Genomic DNA, 24,040 nt, shown 5'->3' on the forward strand with positions numbered 1-24,040 from the left:
AGTGTGCACTGGTTTGTTGAAATACAGAAAACGGGTGCTCACGTTCCTGAGTGGCTCTCGAGGGTAGAGCCCTTGGTGTCCTTAAATGACTTTTAGCATGCGATGCCTGCAGCAGACGGTTGAGTGTGAGTACCACCTGAAAGGGGTACAATGTAAATTTTCTTTTGTGTTTGTGTACCGTGTCGGAGCCCGGCAATAAAGAAAAAAAAAAGCGGCGAGGTGGCCGAGCGGTGAAGGCGATGGACTGCTAATCCATTGGGCTCTGCCCGCGTGGGTTCGAGTCCCAACCTCGTCGTTTCTTTTCCGACTCTTTTTTTTGTTGCCCATACAAATTCATTTGCCGTTAGCAGCACGAAGAAGGGCACAGCGGGATGCAGCAACAGAGCGACAGAACTGTGACTGCTGTTTATTTTGCAAAGTTGAGAAATTAATTGCGGCATTCTGAAACCTGGTGCCTTTGCTTGCAATTATGAAGGCCGGTGCCTCCGTTGCGGCGAGGTGGCCGACATGCGGAATTAAAGGCTGGACGATTTCAACAAATATACACATAGCGCGAAGTATACTCGAGTGTTGCGACGCAATGGGTACGCGTGTAGCAATGCTCCAAATAGATTTGGAGAAAGCGTTTGATAGGGTGCCTCATGATGTTCTGTTGAGTGTTTTAGATTATGTAAATGTCGGTAGAATTATAAGAGCCGGGGTTTCCATGGCGTACCGGGATTGCTCAACGCGGCTAATTATCAACAAGGTGGTGGGAGAGCGCATCCAAGTCCAGCGCTCGGTGCGCCAGGGTTGCCCCCTCTCGCCGCTGTTGTTTTGTTTGTACATTGAACCCCTTTGTTTAAGTGTCATACAGAGTGATTGTGTACGTGGTTTCAAACTGCAGGAAGCGGAAGTCCGTCTCTTGGCTTACGCAGATGATGTAGCGATGTTCTGCGCCGACACTGATAGTGTCGCGCATGCTGTCCAATGTGTAAAAAGGTTTTGTACTGTTAGTGGTAGCGCTGTAAACTGGTCTAAGTGCCTGGGATTCTGGCACGGGGATTGGCCGGCGACTCCAGCCACTTTTGGCAACATGACCTTCGTTAGAACTCCACTCAAATACTTGGGTGTGCCCCTCGACTGTTACAAGGATAATGAATCGTACTGGAGGAGAGAAGTGGACAATCTTCGAGATAGAGCAAATAAGTGGAATGGGTGGAATTGGTCGATGTTTGCGAAAGCCACAATTTATAACATTTTTTTAGTTAGCAAAATTTGGTACACCCTCCAAGTCTTGCATTGCTCAAGGGTAAACATACAAAAATTTCATCGCGTGTTCGCCGTTTTCATTTGGGCATCATCTTGGGAAAGAACAAGCCGCACTAATTTGTTTTTGCGAGTTCGGAATGGAGGACTTGGTTTGGCGCATTTGTTTTTGAGACAAGTGGTCAATCGCTTCTTTTTCTTCAGGGATGTGAATCATCCTTTCTTACGTACTATCTGTCAACTTCGCTTGGGGATGCAACTGCCTAATATGGTTGTACCCGTCGGGAGTTTGCCTGGCGGCGTCCATGGCTTTCTGCGTGAAGTCGTGATTTCGTGCAGGTTTCTGTCAACACGGTTTTCACTTGAATATGTGAGCGAAGTCAATGGGAAAAAGCTCTATAAAGATCTCTGCGATGTGTTTCTACCCGTACCGTTATATCGGTCTCTTTACAGAGCAGGCCTTGGGAAGAACGTTTTAAAGCGCGTGAAAGCAATGTCAATCCCAGCTAGTGTAAAGTCCTTCTTTTTTAAACTCCATACGGGAACTCTCACTGTAAAACCGTGGATGGTCGAAAGGGGTTTTTTTGTTCCATGGGGTACACATTGTATAATATGCAGAAAAGAAGAAACAATTGAGCATGTTTTCCTGCAGTGTTGGGATGCTGTGTTCCTCTGGGATGTGCTCCAGCGTACCATCAAAAAAGAGTTTCCACTCGACGCCTATGGAATTCGTTTCTTACCAATAGAAAGTGATGACGGAACCCTTTTTGACTTGATTATGTTAATGTGCCTGCATAGTATTTGGAAATGCAGAATGGCGGTTCGGCACGCTGATCCTGATGTAAGACCTGCACGACTGTATTTTAGAGAAAGCATAAAACTTTTTTGAGGAGCAAAAGTTGCAGGAATGTGTCCCAGAAGGGCTGTCACGTTTGGAACCGTTATTGTCGATGAAGGACTTTTAAGTACGTCCGCACAAGGTGTGCGGTCGTTTTTAACTTAGTTGGTGATTCCGGTTTGTTTTGTGTGTATATGTGAATACCGGAAATAAAGAGAAAAAAAAGCGGCGAGGTGGCCGAGCGGTGGATTCTGCTTCCGGCCACGCCAGTGAACGGACGCAGGATGCAGGGCTCCGTTGGAGCGGCTTCAGCGGCCGTGTCTGGCCGCGGTAACAGGTCTGCTGAACAAGAAAGTATGTATCAGGTTGTTTTACCAGGGCTGCCTACAGGGCGTTACGTTTTGAATACAGTTTTTTTGCACGCGGATATCTCGGCCCGCCCGTATCGGGTGGAAGATTTCCGGGACGCGTTGGCTCAGCATTCTTTGATCTCGGACGTTATCGCCCTGGGGGCGTACCACATGAGCCATGTCTGGGCCGTCACATTCAAAGAAGCCGAAACAGTGAAGAAGATTGCCAGCATCGGCGAACTTCGTGTGAAAGAACGGCGCTGCCTGGTGATTGACCCTGCGAACCAGGACGTGCGTTTGAAGCTGCACTGGCTGCTCTACAACGTGCCTGACGAGGACGTGCGTGTCGCCTTCGCGCCGTACGGAAAAGTCTCTGAAGTGGCCCGAGAGCGCTGGCGAGTACAAGGCGTGTCGGAGAAGGGCTCAACCACCAGACTCATCACACTGAAGTTAAAAGCTGGCGTGAAGCTTGACGACTTGCCGCATCAGCTCAACGTCGGCGGGGAGCTAGCGCTGGTTGTCGTCCCGGGCAGGCCTCCGTTGTGCCTCCGCTGTCGAGGTACAGGCCATATCCGCAAAGAGTGTCGGGTCCCTCGGTGCGGTGCCTGCCGACGGTTCGGGCATGAAGACGGCCAGTGTGCTCGCAGTTACGCGAGCATTGCCGGTCCCGGGAACAGTGAAGACTCATCTGAGTTGCTGATGGACGAGGCGGATGCAGAGGAGGCAGCCAGGGCAACTGGCCAAGTTTTAACTCAAAAGGCGCCTTCGCTGACGCCTCTATCGAAAAAGAGTTCGACGACGAGCAGTACTGTAAAGCCTAGTGGAGATGTGGGCCTTGAACCGAAGCAAGGAAGTGTTGACGAGGCGGAAGACGTGACGAAAGCCGCGGCCGAATCTCCGGAGAATGTGGAGGCTATCAGCACCGATGCCATGGACTTCAGCCAGGAAGCTGCCGGTCTTCCAGCCGGGAAACGCTCCCATGATGAGAGCGTCGGAGAGAAGCCGCTGCCTTGTGTGGGTGGTGATGAGCCGCCGCCTAAAACATCGGGGATTCGACGCTCCACGTTGAAGCCCCCGCCGAACATCTCGGCCGAACGCCGGCAGGCGGGGAAACAGCCTCCGTAGCTGCTCAATGAGGTTTCGTGTTTTGTTTTTGTTTTTTCCTTTGTTGTGGTGGGAAGTACCCAGCAGATAGTGTGCCTTGGGTCCGGAAAGGCTGGCGAGGGACATTCGTGTGGTTTCCCGACGTCAGCACTCGGATTCCTGGATCAACTACTATGTACACTGCACACTGTGAGTTAGAAAATGTTGCACAGTTTTGTAGAGTGGGCGCTGTACCTCAATGGCATTCTATTCCAAGTGCATCGCGATGAGAATAGATACAGCTCTGCGCGCAGCAACTTTGAACGTCAGAGGCCTTTGTGCAAGGAGGCGCCAATGTCAGCTGAATCGTCTACTTGCTGACAACGCGCTTGATATAGTAGCTGTACAGGAGACGAAAATAGAAAGTGAGGAAGCTACTGATCGTATGGTGTCCCACTTTCGTCCAGTTTTCAATGTTTGTGTTTGTCATTCTGTTGGCACCTCGGGTGGGTGCGTTATTTTTATGCGCAACAATCTAGGCATTATTGTAGAGTCTGTTTTCGCTTGTACCAGTGGACGTCTTCTTGTCGTTGATTTTACTTTTTCTAAAGTGTGTTGGCGAGTTATCTGTGTGTATGCACCAAACGTTGAAGCCGAACGCCAAGAGTTTTTCAATCGCCTTGAATATTATTTTGTTTGTGACAGAACCCTGCTGGTGTTGGGTGATTTCAACTGTGTTTGTGTAGCGGCGGACCGTATGAAGCGCCTGCCGGTGCGCGAAAAAAGTGCTCAATTATTGAATAGTATTGTACGTGACCATTGCTTAGAAGACATCGGTGAAATGTTTACTTACGGTAATAGTCCTCGCTATTTACATATTTCCAGCGTGACAGCCATGCTAGGTTGGATAGGCTGTATGTGTCTGCGGAACTCGTGCATCTCTGCATGGACTATGATGTTCAGCCTGTTGCATTCAGCGACCACTGCCTCGTAATCGCAACCTTTGGTGAAAAAAAGAAACATACGTCCTTTAACTGGCACTTGTGGAAATTTAATGCTAAGCTGTTGGAAGACTAAGATTTCATAAATGAAACTACAAATGAACTGCACAGCTTACTAGAGACGCAGACTGACAGCTTGGCTGTTCAGTGGGAAGATTTCAAAGAATGGGTGAAACGTAAAGCAATGGAAAAGAGTTGTCTTAATAAGCATAAAGAGAAAGAAAAGGAAACTGAATTGAATGAGCAGTTAAAATTCCTGACCTACATGGAAAGTTCTGAGCCCGACCTTTTTTTTGAAAGAATTGAGAGAAGTAAAAAGCCAGCTTGAACAAATAGACACAGGCAGGTACAAAGCAGCCGTCATTCGCTCTAGGTCTGAGAAATTTTGGACTGGTGAAACGCCTACCAAACGGGCTTTGTCCGACGAAAAGCGTTACATTCGCCAGAAAGAAATCGCGCAGATAAGACACGGGGCTGAAGTTTCTAGCGACACGAAAGTTATCCAGAAGGTTATAATGGACCACTTTAACGGCCTTCTCGGAAATAAGCGGGAGATGGATGAAGCATTTCTGGTTCATTTTCTGCCCCTATTGCCAAGGCTTGAGGATGAAGTGAAGGTGCGCCTTGAGATATCAATTAGTGTCGGAGAAATTGAATCCGCGATAGATGAATTGCAAAACGGAAAAGCACCTGGCCCAGATGGACTAAGCGCCAGTTTCTACAAAGAATTCAAATGCATGACAGCTCCGTTTCTGCTCAATGTGCTCTCTGAGGCGTACGAGCGCAAAAAAGTTCCACTATCTATTGCTACATCACACATTGTCCTGATTCCCAAAACAGATGACCCGGAGAAGCGCTTGTTGGTGGGCTCATATCGGCCGATAAGCCTCACCAACGTAGATTACAAGATATATATGAAAGTTCTAGCAAAGAGATTACAGGGCGTAATCAAAACATTGGTTGGACCACACCAGACTTGTGGCATCAAAGGACGGAGCATCGCGACAAACATACACGTTGCACGTATCATACTGGAATGCTGTGACGCCCTTGGGGTGCGCATTGCAATGATTCAGTTGGACCTTGCGAAGGCCTTCGATCGGGTTTCACATGACGTTCTTTTTTGCATTCTTGACCATTTGAACGTAGGGCGCGTTGTAGCGGAAGGCGTGAGAATGGCTTATGCGAACTGCAGCACGCGAGTAATCGTAAATAGGGAGTTGACCGACCGAATAGAAGTTAATTCTTCAGTGAGGCAGGGATGCCCTCTTTCGCCCCTACTGTTCGCGACTTACATAGAGCCACTCTGCTTGGCCATAATTAACAGTAACCGTATTTCCAGCTTTCAACTGCAGTCATCCCATATGAAAGTCCTCGCCTATGCAGATGATGTTGCCATTTTTTGCTCAAACAAGGACAGTGTTACTGAAGTTACCAGCCTAGTCGAAAAGTACTGTCAACAAACTGGCTGCCTGATGAACTGGGACAAGAGCTGTGGGTTTTGGCACGGTAATTGGGATGATGCACCGGAACACTTCTGTCGGTTGCAGTGGTCAAAAGTGCCAACGCGGTATCTTGGCGTGCCTCTCGAATGTTATCGGGATCCTAATGACTGCTGGAACGATGAAGCGTCAAGGGCGAAGGAGAAGGCCGACTCGTGGCAAGGGAGGCAGCTATCAATGTTTTCGCGCGTCTCTGTCTGTAACATTTTCCTTGTGTCAAAGATATGGTACCTAATGAATGTATTGAGTGCATCCCGAGCCAATATTCAAAGGATTCACCGTGTCTTTGCTGTTTTTGTCTGGGCGTCGACATGGGAGCGAACCAGTCGCACCAATTTGTTTATTCCTGTCAAAGGTGGTGGCCTTGGTCTTGTTCATTTGTTTTTACGCCAGGTTGTATCACGATTTATGTTCCTCCGTGACCAGTCGGACAGTTTTCTGCGGCCTGTTATTCAGCTGCGATTGCAAAGGCTGCTTCCTGAAATTGTGGTGTCTTCGAGTGAGAATATGCGTGGTTCCATCGTGGGGTACATGAGAGAGGTTGTACTCTCGTTCAATCTTCTCCAAGTGCGGTTTTCTCTTGACTACTTGAGTAAAGTTTCAAAGAAAAAGCTGTATAAGGAATTAGTGGATGTAATGATGCCAATTCCTCTTTACCGAAGCCTGCACCGTGGGAGTCCAGGTCAGGATGTTTTAAAAAGAGTTAAAAGCATGCCAGTTAACCAATCTATGAAAACGTTTTTCTACCAGTTACATTCAAATACGCTCCCTGTTAAAACATGGCTGAACGAAAAGGGGATTTTCGTCCCCTGGACAACTAACTGTATCCTATGCAAGAAACCCGAGACAATAGAACACGTATTCCTGGATTGTTGGGATCCCATCTTTCACTGGGACGTCCTCCAAAGAACTATCAAGAAAGATCTACCTCTGGACCCCTACGGTATTAGATTTTTGCCCATCCAAAATGAAACAGGAGTGCCCTGTGACTTACTGATGCTGGTCAGCCTCCACAGCTTGTGGAAAACCAGAATGCAGGTGCGGCATGCAGATGTAAACGTGCGGTCTGTGCGAGAAAACTTCATTGCAAGTGTCGTGTGCCTGAGAGAAGTATACCGGGCACGAGCTGAACAGCCTGACTGGCTCTCTGTACTAGATGACTTGGCTGTATTGAAAAGATTTTAATCACCCTTGTATCACCCGCATTGGGCTGAGGTGTTTTACAATTTTTTTGTAATTTTGGTTCTGTGTCAAAAACGGCAATAAAGAAAAAAAAGAGGTGGCCGAGCGGTTAAGGCGATGGACTGCTAATCCATTGGGCTCTGCCCGCGTGGGTTCGAGTCCCACCCTCGTCGTTTCTTTTCCGACTCTTTTTTTGTTGCCCATACAAATTCATTTACCGTTAGCTGCACGAAGAAGGGCACTGCGGGACGCAGAAACAGAGCGACAGAACTGTGGCTGCTGTTGATTTGACATAGTTGAGAAATTAATTGCGGAATTCCTGAAACCTGGTGCCTTTGCTTGCAATTATGAAGGCCGGTGCCTCCGTTGCGGCGAGGTGGCCGGGGATTCGACTTCCGGCCACCGAGCGTGACGGACGTGTGTATCATGGGCTCCCAAGGAGCGGATTCAGCGGCCCAGCCGGGCCGCGGTATCAGGAGTACGATCAAACCGAACGAGGACTACCAGCTGATTTTGCCGCATTTGCCAACAGGTTCGAGTGTTTTGCATACCGTTTTTTTGCATGGCGACGTCCAAGCCAGGCCATACCGTGTTGAAAACTTTCGTGACGCTCTTGAGCGTCTGTCATTGCTGCCGGAAGTGGTTGCCCTCGCGGCATATCAGATGAATCATGTTTGGGCCGTGACATTCTGCAATGAAGAAGGAAAAAACAAAATGCTACAGGCGGAGGCGTTCAACGTCAAGGACCACCGCTGCGTGGTCATTGACCCACGCAACCAGGGCGTCAGGCTGAAGCTGTTCCGGCTGCTACACGGCGTGCAAGATGACGACGTGAAGGCAGCTCTGGCGGCTTTTGGAAAAGTGACCGACATAACTCGGGACAAGTGGAGAGTCAAAGGCTGGGTCGCCAAGTCGTCTACTACGCGCTCAGTGACACTAAAGCTGAAGGTGGGCGTTACCATCGAGGACTTACAGCACCAGCTGCGTGTTGGAGAGGACGTCGCACTCGTCCACGTTCCTGGCAGAGCTCCGCTCTGCCTCCGGTGCCGCGGCACCGGACACATACGTCGGGAGTGCCGTGTGCCACGTTGCGGGCTCTGTCGTCGCTTCGGCCACGACGACGCCCAGTGCGTGCGAACATATGCTACCGTAGCTGGTCCTGGTCGTAGGGATACTACTGAGGAGCATATTATGGACGAAGTCGACGCGGTAGAGGCGACCCGTGAGAGTCGGGAAGACGCAGTACCGAAAAGCATAGCTTCAGAAAAAGCAACGCTTCCCACGGAACATGAGGCTGCCAACTCAGAAGAACCACCTGTGCCTGACACCAGAACTGAGGCGGCCGCGGGAAAAGCAGATGATGCTGCGGTAGGTGCACCTGAGACGGTTTTGGAATCGACCGACGAGAAGGACACTGACACGGAGATGCCCGAGGCGTCAACTTTGCCAGCGAAGAGGACGCACGACGAAGCTGATGACAAGGCGACGAGCTACGACGGGACGGACCATGAGGAACCTCTTCCCAAAGCGCCTCCTGTTCGACGTGCGGCCTACAAGCCCAAGCCGAACATCCCTCCTGATCGTAGGACTTCGTCGGGTGTCCCTCCGCCTTAGCGGAGGTGCCTTGCAGGGTCTTCGTGTTGGTAACCCGGTCTTCGATCGGGTTCAGTGCTGACACCACCGTACTTTGCAAACTGGAAGGATTTTTGATGAGCTGAGCTGCAAACCGATGTCACTTCGAGAGCGGCGAATCCCAACCATTTAGATGGTGCCTCAAATAACATCTTGCTTGCGTATTGCCACACTGAACGTGAGAGGTCTTTCTGCGCGAAGGAGGCAAAATCAGCTTAAGCGTCTCTTGTTCGAAAACGAAATCGATCTGTTGGCTGTTCAAGAGACAAAAATTGAAAGCGAAGAGTTGACAGATGCGATGGCAGAAATTTACCGTGCACAGTTCAGTGTTTGCGTGTGCCATGCAGAAGGAAAGTCGGGAGGGTGTCTGATTTTAACTCGAAACGGCAAAGTCGCCGTGGAAACTGTATTTTCCTGTGAAAGTGGCCGGATTGTAGCATGCGATTTTTACTTTTCTGGTGTAGAGTGGAGAGCTGTGTGTGTATATGCACCTAATAGAATTCCCGAACGAGATGCCTTTTTTCGCCGTGTTCAACCTTTCCTGCTGACAGAAAAGCGTGTACTATTGCTTGGAGATTTTAACTGCGTGTGTAGACCTGAAGACAGAACAAGCAACAAAACCCTGCAGGACACGAGTGCCGAGCTGCTGTCTGAGATGATTAATGAAGCAGAATTGGAAGACATTGGCATTATAATGCAAGGTTCAGAACAAGCACAGTACACGCATTTCCAAGGCGTTAGTCACGCAAGGCTGGACAGAATTTACGTTCCTTCTGAGGTTGTGCCCTTGTGTTCCCAATACCAGACTGTGCACGTCAGCTTCAGTGATCATTCTTTAGTCGTGATCACACTTGGGGAGAGGAAAAGAACTGTCAAGTTTAGTTGGGAATTATGGAAATTTAATGACTCATTGTTGGAGGATGAGGAGTTTAGCAAGAAATTAAAAGACTCAGTCAAAAGCTTGTTAGAAAAAGAGACAGACTTTATACAAACATGGGAACAATTTAAATGCGACGTGAAAGTGGCCGCTATAGAAAGAGCATGTGTTTTAAAGCGCAAAGAAAAACAGCAAGAAAAGGAACTTCGTACCGAGCTTGATTTCATGCTCAGCATGGAAGGCGTCAAGCCGGGGTTGTACAGACAAGAAATAAAAGAGACCAAAACTAAGCTTGAACTAATAGATGATACGAAATATCGAGGTGCTGTGATAAGGGCACGCAGCGAAAGATTTTGGCTTGGGGAGACGCCCACAAAAAGGGCGCTCAGCGACGAAAAACAGTATGCAGTTTTTAAAGAGATAAAGGAAATTTGTTATCGCAATGACGTAACTTCCGAATCTGAGGTGATTGAAGGGGCGTTTCTGGAATATTACCAAAACTTGTTCAGCCTTAAAACGCCTGATGTTGAACATTACAAAACTGCATTCCTGTCGCTAATGCCAAGAGTCGAGGAGGACCTGGCGCAGGTACTTGAGGAGCCCATAACGGCAGCAGAAATCGAAGCTGCAATAATGCAGCTGAGCTTAAACAAGTCGCCTGGGCCGGACGGCCTCGGTGCCGCACTTTACAAGAAACAGAAATGGCAATAGCATTGCAGCGCGTAATAAGCAAGTGTTACGAAAGAAAGTTAACTCCGCCGTCTTTTCGAACTTCCCACGTGGTGTTGATCCCAAAATCGGACGACCCGAGTAGGTTGCAGTCAGTTGAGTGTTACCGCCCAATAAGCTTAACTAACGTAGACTACAAAATTTATATGAAAGTGCTAGCCGGACGACTCCAAACAGTAATTAAAACCCTTGTTGGCCCACACCAGACCTGCGGCATAAAAGACAGATCCATTTTTACTAACATACACGTAGCTAGGAGTGTCCTTGAATGCTGTGATGCAACGGAGGGTCGTGTGGCCATGATGCAACTGGACCTGCATAAGGCGTTTGATAAAGTTTTGCATGAAATTTTGTTCGCGCTGTTGGAACATGTGAATGTAGGATGTATCATCACTGATGGCGTGAAAATGGTTTATTATGGCTGTACATCAAGGTTCATAATTAATAACCGCCTGAGTAATAGTATTCCTGTCTTGTCGTCAGTGAGGCAGGGTTGCCGTCTTTCTCCACTGCTTTTTGCACTTTACCTGAAGCCCTTTTGTTTAAAGCTGTTAACTACGCAAAACATTCGAGGTTACGCCTTTTGTCATAATGAAGTGAAGGTATTGGCATATGCAGATGATATAGCAGTGTTCTGCAGACACCAGGAAAGCGTGCAAGAAGTGGTGAGAGAAGCCGTAAATTTTTGTGATGCAAGTGGCTGTGCGATAAGCTGGCAGAAATGTTTTGGTTTTTGGCATGGAAAGTGGCAGGCCACGCCAGAAGTATTCTGTCGAATGAAGTGGGTAGACACGCCAGGAAAGTACCTCGGCGTGCCGCTAACCAACTACAGAGAAAGCAAAGAATATTGGGCCCATGAAACCGAACGAGTCAAAGCTCAGACAAGCAAATGGGGCGGTCACAACTTTTCCATGTTTGCAAGAGCTACGGTGTGCAACATGTTTTTAATAGCGAGGATTTTTTACGTTCTGCAGGCGTTAACTTTGCCAAGGACTTCAGTGCAAAGGTTGCACAGAGTGTTTGCAACATTTATTTGGGCGTCAACATGGGAACGTACCAGCCGATGCAATCTGTTCCACAAGGTGCGGAACGGGGGGCTAGGGTTATCAAATTTATTTCTGAGACAGATAGTCACTAGATTCTTTTTCTTCCGTCAAGATAATGATTTTCTGCGAACTGTTATACAAGTGCGATTCTCAGAATCACTGCCTGATTATGTTGTGTCATCCATGTCTGCAGGGCGGAGTGGGTTAAGTGCTTTTTTGCAAGAAGTTGTTGCAGCAGTCCGTATTCTTCGGTCAAAATTTCCCGATGAGTATCTAACCATTGTAACAAGGAAAAAGATGTACAAGGACCTGCTTGATGTGTTTCTGCCAGTGCCTGTTTATCGCAGTGCTTATCTTCTGGGTCCCGAAAGGGATGTGCTAAAAAGAGTAAAAAAAATGCCGGTGAAGCCTTCAGTGCGTTTTCTTTTTTCAATTGCATACTGGAACCCTCCCAGTGAAGCCATGGTTGCAAAGCAAAGGCCTTTTTGTACCTTGGTCAGTAGAGTGTCTTATTTGCAAAAAAGTGGAAACTATAGAACATATCTTTCTCGACTGTCATGACGCTGTTTTTCTTTGGGATGTTTTGAAGCGCACACTGAAAAAAGATTTCCCCTGACTCCTTTTGGAATACGCTTCCTACCATGTGCAGAGCCAGGTGAAGTGCCTTGCGACCTGCTAATGTTGCTCTGCATGCACAGATTATGGCGTACGCGAATGGATGTCAGGCATGAACATGTTGTTGTGAATCCGGCTCATCAGTATTTCATTGAGAGCATCATGTATACTCAGGAAGTTTTCGGACAGCAAGCTCCTCAGCATGACTGGCTGCCTGTCCTCGACCAACTAAAACCATTTAACCCATTTTATCATCGTGCACTAGCTAGAAACTGACCTGTGCTTTTATTGTCATGTCATTGTATTTTTGTTTTGTTTGCCCGGCCAAGTCGGTAATAAAGAAAAAAAAGCGGCGAGGTGGCCGAGCGGTTAAGGCGATGGACTGCTAATCCATTGGGCTCTGCCCGCGTGGGTTCGAGTCCCACCCTCGTCGTTTTTTTTCCGACTCTTTTTTGTTGCCCATACAAATTCATTTACCGTTAGCTGCACGAAGAAGGGCACTGCGGGACGCAGAAACAGAGCGACAGAACTGTGGCTGCTGTTGATTTGGCAAAGTTGAGGAATTAATTGCGGAATTCTGAAACCTGGTGCCTTTGCTTGCAATTATGAAGGCCGGTGCCTCCGTTGCGGCGAGGTGGCCGAGCGGTTAAGGCGATGGACTGCTAATCCATTGGGCTCTGCCCGCGTGGGTTCGAGTCCCACCCTCGTCGTTTTTTTTCCGACTCTTTTTTGTTGCCCATACAAATTCATTTACCGTTAGCAGCACGAAGAAGGGCACTGCGGGACGCAGAAACAGAGCGACAGAACTGTGGCTGCTGTTGATTTGGCAAAGTTGAGGAATTAATTGCGGAATTCTGAAACCTGGTGCCTTTGCTTGCAATTATGAAGGCCGGTGCCTCCGTTGCGGCGAGGTGGCCGAGCGGTTAAGGCGATGGACTGCTAATCCATTGGGCTCTGCCCGCGTGGGTTCGAGTCCCACCCTCGTCGTTTTTTTTCCGACTCTTTTTTGTTGCCCATACAAATTCATTTACCGTTAGCAGCACGAAGAAGGGCACTGCGGGACGCAGAAACAGAGCGACAGAACTGTGGCTGCTGTTGATTTGGCAAAGTTGAGGAATTAATTGCGGAATTCTGAAACCTGGTGCCTTTGCTTGCAATTATGAAGGCCGGTGCCTCCGTTGCGGCGAGGTGGCCGAGCGGTTAAGGCGATGGACTGCTAATCCATTGGGCTCTGCCCGCGTGGGTTCGAGTCCCACCCTCGTCGTTTTTTTTCCGACTCTTTTTTGTTGCCCATACAAATTCATTTACCGTTAGCAGCACGAAGAAGGGCACTGCGGGACGCAGAAACAGAGCGACAGAACTGTGGCTGCTGTTGATTTGGCAAAGTTGAGGAATTAATTGCGGAATTCTGAAACCTGGTGCCTTTGCTTGCAATTATGAAGGCCGGTGCCTCCGTTGCGGCGAGGTGGCCGAGCGGTTAAGGCGATGGACTGCTAATCCATTGGGCTCTGCCCGCGTGGGTTCGAGTCCCACCCTCGTCGTTTTTTTTCCGACTCTTTTTTGTTGCCCATACAAATTCATTTACCGTTAGCAGCACGAAGAAGGGCACTGCGGGACGCAGAAACAGCGCGACAGAACTGTGGCGGCTGTTGATTTGGCAAAGTTGAGGAATTAATTGCGGAATTCTGAAACCTGGTGCCTTTGCTTGCAATTATGAAGGCCGGTGCCTCCGTTGCGGCGAGGTGGCCGTGGCTTCCAGCTACAGGCGGCAGATGTTAAGCTGCTGGCTTATGCGGATGATGTCGCGGTGTTCACAGTGAACCGGGAAGGTGTAACCGAGGCCGTGGCATGCGCAAAAGAATTCACCAAGGTCACCGGTAGTGAAGTGAATTGGTCAAAGTCCCTGGGACTTTGGCACGGAGAATGGCCAACGAAGCCCGGCAATTTTGCAAACATATCCTGGGTGACGATCCCAGTAAAGTACTTAGGCGTCCCACTGGACGGTTATCGCGATAGCGATTCGTACTGGAAAGCACAGACGCAAGCCACGCGTGAAAAGGCGGAGAGGTGGAAAGGGCGACATCTTTCAATTTCGCAAGGGCCACAGTGTGCAATCTGTTTTTTATGTCTAGGCTGTGGTACGTGATGCATGTGTTGCATTGTGCAAGGATGAACGCACAGAGACCTCGCCGGATCTTTCCCGTTTTTGTGTGGGCTGCGGACTGGGAACGCTGCAGCCAGACCAATTTGTTTATGCGGGTGAAGGACGGTGGCCTGAGTCTGGGACACTTATTTCTGCGGCAGATTGCAAGCAGATTTTGTTTTGTGCGCGATGTATGCGATCCGTTTTTGCGCACTGTGTGCCAATTAAGGCTCGGAAATGCACTGCCGGACTTTGTTGTCTCAACTGAAAGTTTCTCGGGACGTATTTTTGGTTACTTTAGAGAGGTTGTCGCGAGTGTTCGATTCCTGTCTGTTCGATTTTCGTATGAATATTTATCTTCTGTTAGCAGGAAGAAGTTGTATAAAGATTTGTGTGATGTAGTTCTTCCACAACCTATGTACAGGGCCTTATACAATGGAGGCCTGGGACGCGATGTACTTAAGCGTGTGAATGCGATGCAGGTGCCGCCAAGTGCAAAAACTTTTTTCTTTAAATTACATACCGGAACACTACCAGTAAAGAAATTCTTGGAAAGGAAGCATATATTTCTACCTTGGAGATCACATTGCTTAATTTGTAAACAACCAGAAACAATAGACCATGTTTTTTTGCACTGTTGGGAGGGGGTATACTTTTGGGACATCTTACAAAGAACTTTAAAAAAGGAATTTCCGCTCGACTCTCATGGTATTCGGTACTTGCCTGTAGAGAGTGAGGATGGGACACCATTCGACCTTATTATGCTAATGGGCCTCCATTGTATTTGGCGCTCCAGAATGGCAGGATATCATCGCGATCCTGATGCACGGCCAGCACGGATCTATTTTCGGGAGTGCATGCATAAGTAAATTGAAGTTCAGAAACTTGCTCCTGAAGCTCCCGAGTGGCTCGAAAGAGTTGAGCCTTTGGTGACGCTTAAACAGTATTAACGTGACGAAGCCACGCACCGCCAGGCGGATAGTGTTGTTAATTATTGCTCATTGTGCTCTGTAAGTGCATTTGTGTACTGTGGTTCTTTCCGAAGTCAGGCAATAAAGAAAAACAAAAGCGGCGAGGTGGCCGAGCGGTTAAGGCGATGGACTGCTAATCCATTGGGCTCTGCCCGCGTGGGTTCGAGCCCCACCCTCGTCGCTGTCCCTCCTAGTCTTTTTTGTTGCCCATACAAATCCATTTAGCGTTAGCTCCACGAAGAAGGGCACAGCGGGACGCAGAAAGAGAGCGAGAGAACTGTGGCCGGTGTTGATTTGGCAAAGTTGAGAAATTAATTGCGTAATTCTGAAACTTGCTGCCTTTGCTTGCAATTATGACGGCCGGTGCATTTTTTGGGGCGAGGTGGCCTCCAGGCCCGGATGTTTTAAGTGCTGTTTTTTATAAAGTGTTTAAGAGTGAATTAACTCCTTTGCTGACTTCTTTATTTAACGAAGCCTACAATCCTAATGCTCTGCCTCCATTCTACGGTACGTCCCACACAGTACTTATTCCTAAAACAGATGACGCGCAGAAACTTAAACTGGTCACAGAATATAGGCCCATCTCGCTGTCGAACGTCGATTGCAAAATTTTTATGAAGGTGCTAGCTGCCAGACTTCAGATGGCAATTATAGAAATTATTGGCCCTCATCAAACGTGGGGCATCAAGGGGCGGTCTATTGCGTATAATATTCACAAAGAAAGAAGTGTGTTGGAGTGCTGTGACGCCATTGGTGCTCGTGTGGCAGTTCTCCAACTAGATTTAAAAAAAGCTTTTGACTCCTGTTGCACATGACATATTGTTTTCTATCCTTCATCATGTTAATTTACGTACTATTATCACTGAGGGCGTGGCCTTGGCGTACAGAAATAGCACTACCAGGTTAATTGTTAATAAATCGTTGGGGGCCGCCATCAACGTTCAGCGCTGTGTTCACCAGGGTTGCCCCTCAGTCCTCTTTTATTTTGTATCTATATAGAAACTTTGTGTAAGCACATTATAAGAAATAATGCTGTTCAAGGATTTCGGCTGCAGACGGCTGAAGTCAAGATCCTAGCATATGCTGATAATGTTGCTGTTTTTGGCGTGAGTCACGAAAGCATTCGTAACGCGGTCGACGGGGTAAAGCGATTCCGCACTGTGACGGGCAGCAGGGTTAACTGGGGGAAGTGTGTGGGGTTCTGGCATGGACAGTGGCCAGAGACACCGGAAAATTTTGCTAACGTGACCTGGAACACGACCCCTGTGAAATACTTGGGGGTCCCTCTGGAAAATTACCGTGACAGCGAACCGTATTGGAGACGTCAGGTGCAAGAAACACGCGAAAAGGCAGAAAAGAGGAAAGCATCCTATTTATCTATATTTACGAGAGCCACAGTGTGCAATCTGTTTTTCATCAGCAAACTGTGGTATGTGATGCAAGTGATGCATTCTTCCCGAATTAATGTACAAATGTTACATCGTATTTTTGCTGTTTTTGTGTGGGCCTCTGAATGGGTGAGGTGTAGGCGAACCAATTTGTTCAGAAGAGTGACGGATGGGGCACTCGGGCCTGGACATTTATTTGCGAAGCAATTGTTCATTAGATTCCTGTTTTTGCGCGATGTGCATGATCCTTTTCTGCGCACATTGTGCCAAGTAAGGCTCAGTAGGGCTTTGCCAGACTTTGCGATTTCAACTGAGTATACGTATGACGGGTGGCATTTTTGGTTTCTTCAAGGAGATAGTTGCCAGCGTCAGATTTTTAAATGCCAGATTTTCAAAACAATATTTGAGTGATGTGAGCCGGAAAGATTTCTACAAGGATTTGTGTGACAGCCTCTTTCCAGTGCCCTTGTTCAGGGCCATGTACTGTGAAGGGCCGGGCTACAACGTATTCAAAAGGGTAAAGAAAATAAAGGTACCACCGGGAGTCAGGAGTTTCTTCTTTAAGTTGCACTCTGGAACTTTACCTGTGAAAACTTTTCTCGTGGCAAAACAGATATTTCTTCCTTGGAGGTCGCATTGTATCATATCCAAACAGCCGTAGACAATTGATCACGTATTTTTGCACTGTTGGGAAGGGGTCTATTTTTGGGACGTTTTGCAGAGGACTTTAAAGAAACAGCTTCCATTCCCCGCATATGGAATAAGGTTCTTCCAACCAAAAACGAGTATAGGGTCCCGTTAGACTTAGTTATACTGGTGGGCCTACACAGTATTAGGCGCTCCCGCATAGCAGGGTATCATTGTGACCCTGACGCACGGCCAGCCCGCATGTATTTTAGAGAAAGTATGCACAAGTTTCTGGAAGAAAAGCTAATAGTGGAGGTTCCTGAGTGGTTACCAAGGCTGGAACCCCTCGTAACATTAAGAGACCTTTAACCTGACTAAGTCAGCCCCATTCTTTGGGATCCTGGTTAGCTCTGGGTACTGTATGTACATATTATCATGTTCTGTTTTGTATCAAAGCCCGGCAATAAAGAAAAAAAAAGCGGCGAGGTGGCCGAGTGGTTAAGGCGATGGACTGCTAATACATTGGGCTCTGCCCGCGTGGGTTCGAGTCCCACCCTCGTCGTTTTTTCTCCGACTCTTTTCTGTTGCCCATACAAATACATTTACCGTGAGCTCCACGAAGAAGGGCACAGCGGGACGCAGAAAGACAGCGAGAGAACTGTGGCCGGTGTTGATTTTACGAAGATCAGAAATTAATTGAGTAATTCGGAAGCCTGGTGCCTTTGCTTGCAATTGTGAAGGCCGGTGCTTCCGTTGCGGCGAGGTGGCCGAGCGGTTGGAAAGGTTTTGCAGGCAAACTGGCAATGGGACTTAGAACCAGAATGGTTGGTTTGGTTTATGAGGTTTAACGTCCCAAAGCAACTAAGGCTATGAGAGACGCCGTAGTGAAGGGCTCCGGAAATTTTGACCACCTGGGGTTCTTTAACGTGCAATGACATCGCACAGTACACGGGCCTCGAATTTCTCCTCCAAAGAAATTACACCGCCGCGGCCGGGATCGAACCCGCGTCTTTCGGGCCAGCAGTCGAGCACCACAGCCACTGAGCCACCGCGGCGGCTAGAACCAGAATCGTTCTGCGGGGTTCGATGGGCTACAACTCCCGGTGTTTATTTGGGAGTCCCGCTCGACAGATATGGGGAGAATACCAATTACTGGAATGATAAAGCGGAAGAAATTCGGGACCGGACAAAAGGATGGATGGGCCATAATCTTTCTATTTTCGCGCGTGCAACTGTATATAACACCTTTCTTGTACCAAGGATCATGTATTTACTTCGAGTATTATATTGTGCACGAACCAATATCCAAAGGTTCCATAGAGTTTTTGCGGTTTTCATTTGGGCGTCTAATTGGGAACGAATTCGCAGAGATAATTTCTTCCGGAGAGTAAAAGTCGAGGGACTGTCTCTAATGCATCTCTATGTGCGGCAGGTTGTTTTATGGTTTTGTTTTCTGCGTGACCAAAATGACGCCTTCCTGCGAACATTCATACAAATCATATTATCCAGTGCACTTCCAGAATTCATGGTCTCTTTGTGCAATGCTCGGTGGTACACAGTGTCTCGCTTCCTGCGAGAGGTTGTATGGTCGTTCAAGTTTTTGCAAGTGCGGTTCTCTCTAGAGTATTTAGCGAGTGTAACGCCGAAGTGATTATACAAGGATCTTATTGAGCAGTTGTTTCCAGCGCCACTGTACAGAACCTTATATTGTGAAGGCCCTGGGAAAGACGTTCTCAGGCGAGTTAAAAAGATGACTGTTGCACCTGGCGTCAAAACATTCTTTTTCAAATTACACACCGGAACCCTACCAGTAAAAACATGGCTAGAGGAAAAGGGCCTTTTTGTTCCTTTGGGCTCGAACTGTCTCCTGTGTAGAAAACCGGAAACGGTAGGACATGTGTTCCTGGATTGTTGGGATGGGGTGTTCTACTGGGATGTTTTGCAAAGAACCCTAAAAAAATGGCTGAGGCTTAACTTGGTTAAGCCTGGAGAATGCGAAGCATGGCTGGTGGCGACGGCGCGAGGTGGGCCCCCGTTTCTCCACTGTCGTGACGTCATCGTGTCACGTGGTGTGGCATCATCGTGTCGCGTAATTTGAAGGCGCACAACCACAGCGACGGTGCGAGGTGGGCCCCCGTTTCTCCACTGTCGTGACGTCATCGTGTCACGTGGTGTGACGTCATGTATCACGTGATTTGGAGGCGCATAACCACAGCGACGGCGCGAAGTGGGCCCCCGTTTCTCCACTGTCGTGACGTCATCGTGTCACGTGTTGTGACGTCATGTATCACGTGATTTGGAGGCGCACAACCACAGCGACGGCGCGAGGTGGGCTCCCGTTTCTCTACTGTCGCGACGTCATCGTGTCACGTGGTGTGACGTCATATATCACGTGATTTGGAGGCGCATAACCACGGTTAAGGGCTGAAGTGGTAGCTAAAGTAGTATGCTTCGCATAACAGGACTTCCCATTGACACCGCGCGGAATTCGGAACAGTACCTCTGAAAGTGGTGTTGCACCGTATGACCAGATTATGTTATTGAGCCCTCACAGCATTTGAAGGAGCAGAATGGCTGCTGGACTTTGTGACTTGGATGCACGATCGGTATGTGATTATTTTGTGGAACATGTGTATAAATTAAGAGCAGTCTTGAAGCAACAAGATTACTTGGATGATGTATTGTGTCTGATGGAACAACTTGTGTTAATGAAAGTATATTAGACACGGTTGTCTGCCAAGGGGCATGACAACTACGATATTTTACTGATGTACTCATTCATGCAATAAAGTAAAAAAAAAGAGGTGGCCGAGCGGTTAAGGCGATGGACTGCTAATCCCTTGGGCTCTGCCCGCGTGGGTTTGAATCCCAACCTCGTCGTTTTTTCTCCGACTCTTTTTTGTTGCCCATACAAATACATTTACCGTGAGCTCCGTGAAGAAGGGTACAGCGGGACGCAGAAAGACAGCGAGAGAACTGTGGCCGGTGTTGATTTTACGTAGTTGAGAAATTAATTGCGTAATTCGGAAGCCTGGCGCCTTCGCTTGCAATTATGAAGACCGGTGCTTCCGTTGCGGCGAGGTGGCCGAGCAGGTTGGGTCTTGTGCATTTGTTCTTAAGGCAAGTTGTCTCCAGATTCATGTTCCTGCGTGACCAAAATGATCCCTTTTTGAGGACAGTGATGCAAGTGCGGCTGAAAAACTTCTTACCTGAATTTCTTGTGTGTGCGAACGGTTTTCATCGTGGAGGTGTGCATGGGTATTTGTGTGAAGTCGTTGGAGCTTTTCAAATACTGAAAGCGCGTTTCTCGATAAAGTACCTTAGTGGCGTAAAACGTAGTCGGCTGTATATGGACCTCACAGATATGGTGTGACCAGTGCCAATTTATCTCATAATGAATGGTGACGGTCAGGGTGGGGATTTTCTTAAAAGGGTTAAGAAGATGGCCGTGCGACCATCGGTGGAAACTTTCTTTTTCCACTTACATAGTGGCACACTCCCCGAGAAACCATGGTTGGAAGAGAAGGGGATATATATGTCCCATGGTCCACAAACTGTATGTTATGCCGCAAGCCTGAAATTGTAGACCATATGTTCTTGGACTGTTGGGATGCGGTCTTTCTGTGGGACATCCTGCAAAGGACGTTAAAGAAAGACCTTCCAGTAACGCCGTATGGCATCCGATTTTGCCAGTTGACAACGAAGATGATGTACCGTATGATCTGTTCATGCTGTTAGTACTGCATAGTGTATGGAAGACACGAATGGGTGTCCATCACGCAGATGGAAATCTGCGACCTGCTAGGGAGTATTTTGTTGAGAGCATTGCTTACCTGAGAGATATGTATAAGGAAGAAGCCGACAAACCCGAATGGTACACTATTCTGAATGAACTTGTTGCCCTGAAATGGTTTTAACCTATGAGTGCTGTCGATGTTCAGATTCAGCAAAGCGGAAAGTTGGGCAAGTTGGATAGCGTTCATGATGTAAAAAATAGCGCACAGGGAACACACGGGACGGACTGTTTGTGGTTGTTTTTGTTTTATGTTTTTAAAGTGACTACCTTATATTGCGCGCGTCAGCAATAAACCTCAGTTGCGAGTTAGCGCTTGTCCGCGTCGTTTACTTTCCGTCCCGTGTGTTCCCTGTGCGCTATTTTTTACATCATGGATGTTCAGATAGCACCTTTTAATGTACTGTATTTGATTTTCTTGTCTAGTCGGCAATAAAGAAAAAGAAGCGAGGTGGCCGAGCGGTTAAGGCGATGTACTGCTAATCCATTGGGCTCTGGCCGCGTGGGTTCGAATCCCACCCTCGTGGTTTTTTCTCCGACTCTTTTTTTTTGCCCATACAAATCCATTTACCGTTATCTCCACGAAGAATGGCACGGCAGGACGCAGAAAGAGAGCGAGAGAACTGTGGCCGCTGTTGTTTTTATAAAGTTGAGAAATTAATTGCGTAATTCGGAAGCCTGGTGCCTTTGCTTGCAATTATGAAGGCCGGTGCTTCCGTTGCGGCGATGTGGCCGAGCGGTTAAGGCGATGGACTGATAATCCATTGGGCTCTGCCCACGAGGGTTCGAGTCCCAGCCTCGTCGTTGTCCCTCCAACTCTGTTCTGTTGCTCATACAAATCCATTTACCGTTATCTCCACGAAGAAGGGCACAGCGGGACGCATTAAGAAAGCGAGTGTACTTATAAAATTTTTTATGAAAATGCTTGCTAAAAGGCTCCAAACAGTAATTACGGGTATTGGAGGGGGTCACAAAACGTGCGGTATAAAAAAGAGATCAATATTTACCAGCATTCTTGTTGCACATGTCATTCTTGAGTGGTGCGATTCTGAGGACATTCTGAGCACTCCTAGCCGTACTTCCCGGGTTTATGCGATGTGTGTGTTAAGCCTCCGAGTAGCAAGTGTAACTGGCTCACGTGTTGAGTGGACACCTCTGTCGGGCTGCGAGTAGGCGTGGCATCCACCTACAAATCGGCGCAGCTATGTGCTTTTCTTTTTCTCAAAACCAACCGAAGGTTTAGACTGCGTTGATTTTGAGGGAGGAAAGGCGCATAACTGGCTCCCTGGGTCCGTGGACACCTCACCTGTTCTTTGAGGTACGTGACAGTGGTGAAAAAGATGTGCTCTGCATGCGTTGGGGTTGACAACTTTATGGCTGAAACGCGGCACGAATAGGCCACCAGCATTCGTTGGATTCATTGGTGTTGGCGTTAGTGTTTTAGAGTCCGTTGATTTTGAGGAAACGAAAGGCGCATAACTGACTCCCAGGGCCTATGGAGAACTGAATCGCGCTTTGATGTACGTGGCTGTGGTGTCCACCTGCAAAAAAAAACGTGCTTTTGCACAATATTTTGTGCTGAGCAATGCTAAATCAGCAGCCATTTTTTTGGCCCATTCGCACTCAGAGTGACTTGAGGGGTAATTCTCTTGTAACGCTTAGCGCTCTCCTTTTGTAGCTACTGGCGCTATATATATATATATATATATATATATATATATATATATATATATATATATATACAGGGTGTCCCAGCTAACATGGACCAAGATTTACAAATAAACTAACGGAAAACGCGTGGATGATGTAAGGGTTTATCTAAAGTTACAGTACTATTTTTTCGGTCCTCCTATTTGAATAATAAGTCCAGATAAAAAAATTAACTTTTTAGGTATAGCTTGAAATGTTCAGGCGTGAGTAGGAATGCTGTGGAGCTCCAGAAATATTGTCCAACCCAGGCACTTCCAACGAGATAGACTTCGTGTAGCTGTTTTTATTCGGGAAAAAACGCAAGCCCGCGGAGTTGAAAAAATGTCACGTGACCGCGCCCCGTGCGCGCGGATGCGCCGCGATTACACCGCTCTCATCCGTGCTTTGTAAAAAACATCACTCGCTTCGCGCCTTTCGTGCTGCCCAAGACAGGCTTCACGATGCACTTGGTTCCAAGGTCAGCGCCGGTGGGTTCGGGCGGCAATTGAAAGAAAGCGCGGCTCTTGTTCTTCAGCGTAATTCACACGACGTTATCAGGCTTGTTATATGCGTCTTTGCCTGTTGGGATCTTGCTCCCGAATTCAAACTCATGACATTGTCATCGTTCTTCCGCTTGCATTCTGCTAACGGGACAGCACATTTATCGCCGCAGGAACGGGAGCCGTGCTTTCTTTCAATTGCCGACCGTACCCACTGACGCCTATCTTAGAACCAAGCACAACGCGGAGCACGAAAGGCGCGAAAGCAGCACGAAAGGCGCGAAGCGAGTGATGGTTTTTACAATGCATGGATGGGAGCGCTGAAATCGCGGCTTATTCGGGCGCACGGAGCGCGCTGTCACGTAGTACTTTTTAAACTCCGTGGGCTTTCGTTTTTCCCGAATAAAAATGGCCACGCTAAGTCTGTCTCCTTCGTACTGCCCGGGCTGGACAATATTTTCGGAGCTCCACAACTTTCGTACTGACACCTAAACATTTCAAGCTATATTTAAAAAGTTATTTTTTTATCTCGACTAATTATTCAAATAGGAGGACTGAAAAAATAGTACTGTAACTTCAGATAAACTTGAACAACATCCACGCGTTTTCAGTTCAGAACAAAGCATAGTTTTTTTTTAAATCTTGGCCCAACCTTTAGTGAAGTATACGCTTCGTTAAAGGAAACATTTATTCTACTCGACGTTTCGATCGGAAGACCGATCTTCTTCAGGATATATATATATAACGTAGCGAACCACGACGGCCGCGCCTGTTACCGCCTGGGCAGATCACTGACGAATCGCCGACGAAGACGAAGCATCGGTGA

The 24,040-nt window shown here is 47.8% G+C and overlaps 1 protein-coding gene, 11 non-coding genes and 1 pseudogene across 12 annotated transcripts; all 13 read left to right on the plus strand.

The window, feature by feature from the left end:
- The first annotated feature begins 213 nt into the window (after positions 1–213).
- On the plus strand, positions 214–295 carry TRNAS-GCU (transfer RNA serine (anticodon GCU)). The gene has a single exon. It is a non-coding gene; the product is annotated as a tRNA-Ser (tRNA).
- A 2,075-nt stretch (positions 296–2,370) lies between these two features.
- Positions 2,371–3,561, plus strand: LOC149357829 (uncharacterized). Its single transcript, XM_089576673.1, has one exon. It carries the CDS (start codon positions 2,371–2,373, stop codon positions 3,559–3,561), a length of 1,191 nt encoding a protein of 396 aa, XP_089432799.1.
- Positions 3,562–7,295: 3,734 nt separating this feature from the next.
- On the plus strand, positions 7,296–7,377 carry TRNAS-GCU (transfer RNA serine (anticodon GCU)). Its single transcript has one exon. It is a non-coding gene; the product is annotated as a tRNA-Ser (tRNA).
- A 5,077-nt stretch (positions 7,378–12,454) lies between these two features.
- On the plus strand, positions 12,455–12,536 carry TRNAS-GCU (transfer RNA serine (anticodon GCU)). Its single transcript has one exon. It is a non-coding gene; the product is annotated as a tRNA-Ser (tRNA).
- Positions 12,537–12,731: 195 nt separating this feature from the next.
- TRNAS-GCU (transfer RNA serine (anticodon GCU)) lies at positions 12,732–12,813 on the plus strand. The gene has a single exon. It is a non-coding gene; the product is annotated as a tRNA-Ser (tRNA).
- Positions 12,814–13,008: 195 nt separating this feature from the next.
- On the plus strand, positions 13,009–13,090 carry TRNAS-GCU (transfer RNA serine (anticodon GCU)). The gene has a single exon. It is a non-coding gene; the product is annotated as a tRNA-Ser (tRNA).
- A 195-nt stretch (positions 13,091–13,285) lies between these two features.
- TRNAS-GCU (transfer RNA serine (anticodon GCU)) lies at positions 13,286–13,367 on the plus strand. Its single transcript has one exon. It is a non-coding gene; the product is annotated as a tRNA-Ser (tRNA).
- A 195-nt stretch (positions 13,368–13,562) lies between these two features.
- Positions 13,563–13,644, plus strand: TRNAS-GCU (transfer RNA serine (anticodon GCU)). The gene has a single exon. It is a non-coding gene; the product is annotated as a tRNA-Ser (tRNA).
- A 1,672-nt stretch (positions 13,645–15,316) lies between these two features.
- On the plus strand, positions 15,317–15,398 carry TRNAS-GCU (transfer RNA serine (anticodon GCU)). Its single transcript has one exon. It is a non-coding gene; the product is annotated as a tRNA-Ser (tRNA).
- Positions 15,399–17,712: 2,314 nt separating this feature from the next.
- TRNAS-GCU (transfer RNA serine (anticodon GCU)) lies at positions 17,713–17,794 on the plus strand. The gene has a single exon. It is a non-coding gene; the product is annotated as a tRNA-Ser (tRNA).
- A 2,490-nt stretch (positions 17,795–20,284) lies between these two features.
- Positions 20,285–21,149, plus strand: LOC149357838 (uncharacterized; annotated as a pseudogene).
- Positions 21,150–21,470: 321 nt separating this feature from the next.
- On the plus strand, positions 21,471–21,552 carry TRNAS-GCU (transfer RNA serine (anticodon GCU)). Its single transcript has one exon. It is a non-coding gene; the product is annotated as a tRNA-Ser (tRNA).
- Positions 21,553–21,747: 195 nt separating this feature from the next.
- TRNAI-GAU (transfer RNA isoleucine (anticodon GAU)) lies at positions 21,748–21,829 on the plus strand. Its single transcript has one exon. It is a non-coding gene; the product is annotated as a tRNA-Ile (tRNA).
- Positions 21,830–24,040: the final 2,211 nt, after the last annotated feature.

This window comes from Amblyomma mixtum, chromosome 3 (assembly GCF_055824585.1).
Source record: "Amblyomma mixtum isolate Tamu chromosome 3, ASM5582458v1, whole genome shotgun sequence".
Lineage (NCBI taxonomy): Eukaryota > Metazoa > Arthropoda > Arachnida > Ixodida > Ixodidae > Amblyomma > Amblyomma mixtum.